The 8,383-nt window shown below is 58.0% G+C and overlaps 1 protein-coding gene across 1 annotated transcript in view; it reads right to left on the reverse strand.

The window, feature by feature from the left end:
- LOC104404265 (diacylglycerol kinase gamma-like) overlaps nt 1-8,383 on the reverse strand; it is an 18,383-nt gene that overhangs the window by 9,775 nt on the left and 225 nt on the right. Inside the window, exons 2-14 of the mRNA XM_010012652.1 lie at nt 6,895-6,971; nt 5,643-5,808; nt 5,330-5,397; nt 4,546-4,633; nt 3,860-4,030; nt 3,454-3,503; nt 2,791-2,865; nt 2,556-2,687; nt 1,445-1,553; nt 1,201-1,289; nt 658-774; nt 428-520; nt 26-177 (exon numbers count right to left, since the gene is read on the reverse strand). Coding sequence (XP_010010954.1) covers nt 26-177; nt 428-520; nt 658-774; nt 1,201-1,289; nt 1,445-1,553; nt 2,556-2,687; nt 2,791-2,865; nt 3,454-3,503; nt 3,860-4,030; nt 4,546-4,633; nt 5,330-5,397; nt 5,643-5,808; nt 6,895-6,971 — 1,387 coding nt within the window. The remainder of the gene's footprint in view (nt 1-25; nt 178-427; nt 521-657; nt 775-1,200; nt 1,290-1,444; nt 1,554-2,555; nt 2,688-2,790; nt 2,866-3,453; nt 3,504-3,859; nt 4,031-4,545; nt 4,634-5,329; nt 5,398-5,642; nt 5,809-6,894; nt 6,972-8,383) is intronic.

Raw genomic sequence — 8,383 nt, forward strand, 5'->3', positions numbered from 1 at the left:
CTGTCCCTGGGCAGGATCCACCTACCGCTCCCCTTGCCTTCCTCCACTCTTGGGGTTCACAAGCACCAGGAGGGGATGTGTCCCGGGCCGTGGGCTGATCTGGAGGGCAGAAAGCACCACTGCAGGGCTCGGTATGCACCCACAGCAGAGCTGGTGGTCCCCACCGTGGGAACCTACCTGCAGTCCTTGCCCATCCACTGTGCTGGGGTTGAACTTGAAGCCCTGGCTGTCCTCAGGGTTGGTGCTGGCAGGGGAGTCGCTCTCGAATCTCCGGCAGTGGGACTGCCTGTCCTTTGGGGAACAGAGGCGCGGATGCGCACGCCACCCCGAGAAGGCAGTGCCAGCAGCTAGGGGAGGTGGGTTGGCCACAGTGATGCCCCACGAGGTCCCTGCCACCCAGCAGCAAGGAGGGGGCACTTACCAGGACAACAGGGCAGATGTAGGAAGGCAGCAAGATGTGGTCCCTCAGTGGACCCCCATCACACTCTGGCTTCACATGGGAGGCACATTTGTTGTGGAGCTGGAGGGGACGGGAGGAAGGGAGGTTGGGCAGGCGATATGCTGCCATCTCCTGTCTGTGAATCTCTCCTCCCCAGGGCCAGCTGTGCGGGGAGCACTGCAGGGCGCACCCCGGCTCCAGCGCACCCACATACTCACGGTGACTTGGCACCAGACGCAGTGCAGGCCGGTGATGCCCTGGTAGCACTTGATGCTCTTGTGGCATCTGTCACACTTGACAGGGGAATTTCCCTCAATCCACGTGTGCTGCATCACCTGCAAGGTATGGGGGGCACTGCGGGCACAGCACCCACTGACCCACAGGCATTGCCTCTCCACTGCTGCTGAGGTTCTGGAAGGTGCTGTGCCGTGCAGGGATATGGACTGATCCAAAATAGCCCCTCACAGGCCACCTTCCCTTGCTGCTGCTCCATGCAGCACTTTGAGGACACCCATCTCCACCTGAAGCCATGTCTAACCTTGATGCTGGTGTCCTGCGGATCCCTGGGGGATGGGGATGGGATCTACCCTGCCAGGCTTGGGATGCTGAGAATGACCGTGAGCTGCTGACCAGCCCCGGAGAGGCAAATCCCAGGGGAAAAGACCATGTGGGACAAGGGCAGGAGACAAAGGGGCCAGCTGCCCCTGGGAGAACTCCAAGGGAGAGCCACCAGCTCAGAAGTGCACCAGCCACCTACTCACGTTTGTGTTTCTCTTGGATTTCACATAGGTGCTGATGCAGGAGGCAATATCTTTGGACACACACCTCTCATGGACGGTGTACTTGCAGACTGGCAGGAGAGACGAAGATGGTGAGCATCACACCCCAGCATCCCCTCTCTGCAGCACCTGTGGGGCTCAGCACTGACAGAGCCTAGTCCCCCCTCCCTGTGGCACTGGAATGGGGTGGGAGCTGCGAGGGAGCTGGCAAGGGCCCGTGACTCACAGGAGCAGCAGAGGCCCTGCTTGCGGACCCCCAGCAGCATGGTGTGGCAGAAGTTGCAGTAGGCAGGTTTCTTGAAGTGCTTCAGCCTCCAGGCATGCTGCCCATCGTCCTTCGCGTTCTGCAGGGCAGGAAGCAGAGGGTGAGGGGGGGTCACTGCCCTGTGCTGAGGGCCCCCCGTGCACTCAGTCCACCACTTCTGACAACTTTTTGTTCTGGAAAAGCCCCCACTCTGTTTGCAGGAGTTCACACCCAGCTGGACATTGGGGTCCCCCTGCTGCCTGGTGTTCCCATCAGCATCCCTGCTGCTGTATGCCCCTGCTCCCTGGGCATGTCCAGCTCCTGGCACTCCTGGCACCGAGCTCCAGCTCCGCACAGTCCCTCAGCACAGCCAGGAATTCTCTGCTGGTGGCCAATAGGAGCATGACTCCGCATGTGAGGACAGGCCCCCGCCACCACAGGGCGACCAAACCAAGCCTCTCACATCTGGGTCCAGGCTTGAGTGCATTGCAGGAGCCACTTAAAATTCCCCGTTTTCTTGAATGTTTGTATCAGAAAACCTGCCCTCCTGACTCTGTAAGAAGCAACTGCCAGAAGGAGCACCACAGAGCAAAGCCATGGCAAACTATGGCTAGGGATGCACCTTGATAAAATTAACTCCAAAAGGATGAAAGCAACACGGTGAAATAAGGAGGGATCTGAAAGTACCCCACCTGTTCTTTGAAGATCACACCAGGAGAGGAGCTGTCATATTACATGATCATCTTACTTTTTTATTAAACATTGATTAAACTAGAGTATACTACAATGGCAAGCGGCAAGCCCAGTCTGCTTGGGCACAGCAGATGGCAATGACTGCAGCTCAAAACTGAGCCTGTGAAGATTTGGGGGGCAAAGGCCGGTCAGCAAATGCACGGTGAGGGTGTCTGCTGGGGCTGGGAAGCAGGGGCCAGCATGGGGCTGTGTGATGCCAGATGGGTGTGTAGCCTGTTGCTACAGGTGGGGTCCCTGCATGCTCTCCATTGCCACCCTCCTCTCCCGCTTCAGCAAGCCCCTGGCTTTCCTCCTGGAGTGGGCGGGGCAGATGGATGTGGCCAAAGCAGGTCCCCGCCACATGGGCACTCACCGTCTCCATCCCTAGAAGGACCAGCAAAGGGATGGTGGTCATGCCTCCCCGGATCCACTCCTCCAGCGTCACAGTCCCGTCATGGTCATAGTCAATCTCTTCCATCATCGTCTTCAAGATCTGGAAGAGGGTGGAGATGCAGTGACACGGTGATGCTGCCTGCGAGCCCCAGCTGCTGGCTCCAAGCAAGAGCTCCTGCAGCATCCCCAGCCCAGGCACTCACAGGCTTCAGCTCGGTGGAGTCCCACTCCAGGTACTCGGCCACATGCACCATCTGGTTGATGATACGATCCAGCTCCTGACCACAGAAAGATGATGGCGGCTGGCACTCTGGGACAGCTTTAGCCATGAACGGCATGTCCAGCCTCGAGCCGCCAGGTCTACATCCTGATACACCCAAGTCCATCCCAGGCTCCTGCCTGCACAGGGGCCAGCAATACCCCACTTCTCAGTGGGTTCTGGGAGCTGCTTTCTCCTCTGAAATCTGCCATAAGATCTGCAGTGGGTTTTCTCCTCAGAAAAACTGCTCTGATAAACCAGATTTTTATTTGCAACAGGTTTCAAGGGCGATACCCAAAGGAGAAAAAGGAAACTCCCAAGGAGGGGTTTGTGCATGAGTTTTCTTTTCTGAAAGCCTGTGACCTGATGGAGAGCTGCAATTACTGGTGGGTGGATTTCTTCTCACTGCTGCTGGATGCTGCAGAGCTGGCATGCATCCCACAGCCCCATGGTCCAGCCCCACAGTAAATGTTACTGCCTTCTTCCTCCTTTCCCATATCCCTGTCTAGCTTGGAGCACCACACCAGGGGACCAGGCACCCCAACAGCAGGCCCTGCATGCCTTCAGCCCCACAAGTAGGCTTCTTTTCTCCCAAGGGAAGGCTTACCGAGCTGTCCAGGAGGCCGTTTCCATCAGTATCATAGAGGCGAAACATAACTGGGGGGAGAAAAGAAGCCAGCTGCCAGTTACACCCCAATCCTGGGGAACCCCAGGCAGCCAGTCCTCAGTGTCAGGGCTGATGGGGCTCTGGGATGGGATGTGACCTGAGCCCAGACTGGGCTGTGGGATATCGAAGCAAAGCCATGCCCCCCCCCAGCTGTCTGTGTCAGACACAGGGAGCAGCAGGCAGGAGCAGAGGGGTGATGCTGAGCAGTTTTCTCAAGTGGTTTTAATATTTCAGCATTAAAAACTGAGCAGAAACATCCATCCCCACACCCCTCCTTAGGTAAACCCCTAGGAGGTGCCTCCAGTGTAGTGTGACCAGCATGCCATGGCCCCAGGGTCCCACTTACACTCCAGCTTGTCCTCAGCTCGTCCCCTCTCCAGCAGGGACAGGTAGCAGACAATGTCCTTCAGGTGGACCACTTGTGCCACAGGCGCAGGAGGCTGCAGCGGGGCAGCTTTCAGGGAGCTGTGGCTCTTTCGCAGGCTGAAGGGTAACCTCTTCTCCACGCTCCTCGTGCCTGCGGGCAAGGAGCGGGGGATGAAGGCCATGCACAGGGCTGGCCATTTGGGCCAGGAGCCATCCCCAGCTGGGACATGTTCAACTCTGGGGCAGGGACCCATTTACTGTGGGGCTGGGTCCCATCACAGGAGCAGGGCTGAACACTGCAAGTTGGTGCCTGGCTGTGGACCTTCACACCTCTGGCACTGCGGGTGTGGGCAGGATACGCAGGAAGAACCCATGGGGACATGCTCTGCTGGGGCAGAAACTGGGCTGGAGGCAGCCGTGACTCACTGCTCCGATCCCCCCTTGCTAGGAGCTGCTGCCAGGTAATTGACTATTGAGGACTCTGTGGATCAGGATCAGCGGCTTAAGTTTGCAAAGCAAAGGTGTCCTGATACCAGGAAGCCACTGATTTTGGAAGGTCATTATCACATTGGGGACATGACCAACTGCACCGCCAGGGCAAGGTGTGGTTCCACGGCTTGAGAAACCAGGGACGGCTTGTCCCCATAGAGCCCCAGCCAAGCTCACCTGGTGACTGAGGGCTGAGCAGGGACCCGGAGGAGATCTTCGAAGAGCCAGAGGAGTTGTGAGCAGAAGGGGTGCCGGTGGTGGACTTCTGGGAGGATGACCTGGACCAGCTGGGGGAGGCATTGGGGATCGGTGCTGGGGTAAGGGATGCTGGCTGTGGCTCAGCTGTGTTGCTGGGGCAGCTCTTGGGCTCAGGAGCGTGTCGTCCTAGGGCACTTAGAAGTGTTTTCCCATTGATCCCTGCAAAGCAGACATACCATAGAATGGTTTGGGTTGGAAAGGACCTTAAAGATCAGTTAGTTCCACTCCCCTGCCACGGGCAGGGACACCTTCCACTCGACCAAGCCCCTGTGTCCAACCTGGCCTTGAAAACTGCCAGGGATGGGGCAGCCACAGGGCTGGTCACTCATCCTGGGTTTTTGCTATCCCAAAGCAGGCTGGCATCTTGGTCCCAGGGCTCTCCAAAGGGCACCACAGGCAGACCCTCACTCTCCTGCCTGACCCAGCTATTTCTAGCAGCACTCTCATCCGTGGGGGCCAGCCACCACGGTGCTTGGGACCACGTGGGGAGGATGTGGTCCCCTGCCACCAGCCAGAGCTGCTCCTGAGCCCCAACACTACAGTCGAGCACCTGGGGAGGGCTCTCCCTTTTCTCTTGCAGTTTATAATCCCTTCAGCAGATGTCTTCATGCACTGCAAATCCACCTGAGCAAGGGCAGGGGCAGGCGGAAGCTGGGTGCCTGGCATATGTCCCCTGCTTCCGAGTGGCTGCCCACACCAGTACCTGTGAGAGGTGCACAAGTACCTTGCAGGCCTTCTTGCTCTGGATGGAGATGCTGGCATTGAGTGAACCTGGGGTCTACAAGGGAGGAATCAGTGCAATGGTGCCCTCTAGTTCTCCACCCCAGGAAAAGCCTTTGCCTGCCTGGAGCAGTGCAGGGCCCCTGGGAGCCCATCCTTGGGATGGGGCAGAGTGTGCTGGCCCTGATGCCTCCCACTTGCAGGTGTCACCCCACAACCTCTGTCCCTGTGGGGCAGCATGTGAGAGAGCCCAGCGTGCCACAGCATGCCCAGCTGGGTGTCAGGGGCTGGCTTACCAAGGGTGTTGTGCTGCAAGACGCTGGGGCTCTGGTGCTGGGTCTCGGGGGACACCTGACATATCTTACGCTTGAAGGAGGTGAAGAGGTGTTGGCAAAGCTCCTCAGGCACGTCTGCCTCCAAGTAGGTCTTCATGAAGAGGTGAAAGCCCTCATAGTCAATGGGCTGGGGAGGGCACAGAGAAGAATGATGGACAGAGAAGAATGATGCTGTAGGGGTGCAGAGGTGCCAGCGGAGGTGGGGTATCCTGTGGCTTGGGCCCTTCTCTGCCGGCATATCAGCTGCAGAACCCTCCCCAAAACAGGCAGTTTCTCAAACCCCTGTGGTGGGATACAACCTAAAGAGACTCAGAGGCAGCAGGGCCAAACATACCCAGTGCCAGCTGGCTCCTGGGGGCCAGCATGGCTGAACCAGGCCAGCAGCATGCTCTGAAAGCCTCCTGCTCCCATGGCAGGACACAGAGCAGTGGGACTCTCCAACCTACCCACAGCCCTGGGAACTATTGTCCTCTCCAGGTCTCCTCGCCTCCTCTTTAAATCCTCACCACATCAGAACGTTGCCTTCTTGATGGCTTTTGTGGCCCCAGGTAGAGCGAGGGTCCTGTGGTGCCCTTCAATAGCAGGGTAGTTTTGCTGCCCCTCCTCAATGCGTTCAGCCCACTGATTTTTCTCATTTTGCCTCATTTCTAGTGATTATGGCCCCTGTGAAAGGCTCTGTCCTGCTGGCACATTAATAGGTCTCTCTGAAAGCACCACTTGGAAAAAATAACCCCAGCCTTCCCCAGGCAAGAGCAAGAAGGCATGGGGCCTTCCCCTCTTCCCACGCTGGCAACAGCAAAATCATTTGCTTTTGGGGCGAAAGAGACAGAAAATCCCTCCTGGCTTCTCCCTGGCAAGGAGATGCCCCAAAATGCACCTCATGCATCTCCCTGCAGTGCTTGCAGCCAGCACTGGATGCCAGCATGGCCAGGGGGTCCTGGCAGCATGGGGGGGATGAGGTGCGATGGCGGAGTGGCAAGCCAGTCCCCAGTATGTCTCTGGAGAGGGGAGTATGTGGCTGGAGGCTGGGAAAGATGCTTCCTGTTTGTGAAAGCATCTTTCCCAGTGCTGGGAGTATGGCCATGGAGAGAGGCAGAGGGTGGACTGACAGACCTGCCTTCTCCCAGCTGCTTTTAGCTGTGGGAGCTGGGCTGCGGAAGCCATTGGGGTGCTGGGAGCTGCATGGTGGAGGCTGGAGGGCTCAGGAACATACCTGTTCTGGGTTGTACCTTGAGAGGACACCATCCCCATGGAATTCTTCCAGGACATCCTTGAGCTTCTTGGTGGAGTCTATGGAGACAAAGGCATCACATTGGTGAGACTCCTTCGCCATTAGATTAGATTAGTCTTGTTCAGGCTAGAGAAGGCTCCAGGGAGACCTTAGAGCAGCTTCTAGTGCCTAAAGGGGCTGACGAGAAATCTGGAGAGGGGCTTTTGACAAGGGCCTGTAGGGACAGGACAAAGGGGAATGGCTTTGAGCTGACAGAGGGGAGATTTAGATTAGATATGAGGAAGAAGTTCTTCCCTGTGAGGGTGCTGAGGCACTGGCGCAGATTGCCCAGAGAAGCTGTGGCTGCCCCATCCCTGGCAGGGGTTAAGGGCAGGGTGGACACAGGGGATTGGGGCATCCCTGCCTATGGTAGGGGGTTGGAACTGGATGAGTTTCTAAAGTCCCTGGGAGGACTCACACCCCCCTCCCATTTCCAGGCCACCCTCACGGGGAGGAGGCAGCTGCCCGCGCTACAGCCTTGCTCACCACACTGTGATTAACAGAAAGACGACACTGAACATGAGCTCAGCGTTACAGATGGTGTTTTATGGTCTGTGACTCAAGAAAGGCAGGATGAGATGCAGACAGCGACGCTGCGCATACACCTCTGCCTGCAGCCCTGTGTTCTTGTCTGGGATGGCGGGCGGGCAGGCAGGGGGCTGGGAGCTGCTTGCGCTGGCTTGTTTGAGTTGGGAGGCCATGCCTCCTCACGCTGTCAGCCTTGACCCGCTGCACCTCGCCAGCGATGTGCAGCAGCCCTGAGGACAACTCCGGGGGGGTCATGGGGTCCCCTTTGCCTCCCATTCCTCTTCCACAGAAGCCTGCTCACCCCAGGGACACGCTGCCTCTGCCAAGCAGAGATTTTACACCTCCTCTCCCTTTGCGCGGTGGTCCTGACTGAGCTTTCCTGCCCATTCTGCCCTTCTCACAGGCTACATCACTTCTCCATTACCTGCTGCAACAAGCACACTCGCACACTGGCTCTCTGGTAGGCAGGACCTCAAGGACCTGGTTTCAGATGTCTGGGCCTTGCGCAGGCTCCCTCCCCAGCCCCTTGCAGCCCCAGGACCCCGCAGCACCACCGCCAACCTCCTCTTCTTGGCAGGAGCTGCAGGAGAGGGGCTGCTCTGCAAAAGTGCTAAGTGAAATTGCCGCAGAGGATTGGCAACCTGAGGCGAGCCGTGGAGCAGCTCCACGTGTTTGGGAAAAGCCAGTCTGCTTTCCTCGCTGGCATTTTGCTTCAAAAACGAACGTGGGAGCTGGCCGCCTTCAGAGGGACCAAGCCATGCTCACATGCGCGTCCCCCAAAGCAGGGGGGGCTTGTGCTTAGCTGAATTCTCCAGGGAGTGCAGGCACAGGGACTCTTCTCCTGTGCCCCCCCCCCCAGCCAGTGCTGGGGTCAGGAAACGTCACAGCCTCCCAATCCCCAATC

This window comes from Nestor notabilis, unplaced genomic scaffold, assembly GCF_000696875.1.
Source record: "Nestor notabilis isolate BGI_N333 unplaced genomic scaffold, ASM69687v1 scaffold18504, whole genome shotgun sequence".
Taxonomy (NCBI): domain Eukaryota; kingdom Metazoa; phylum Chordata; class Aves; order Psittaciformes; family Psittacidae; genus Nestor; species Nestor notabilis.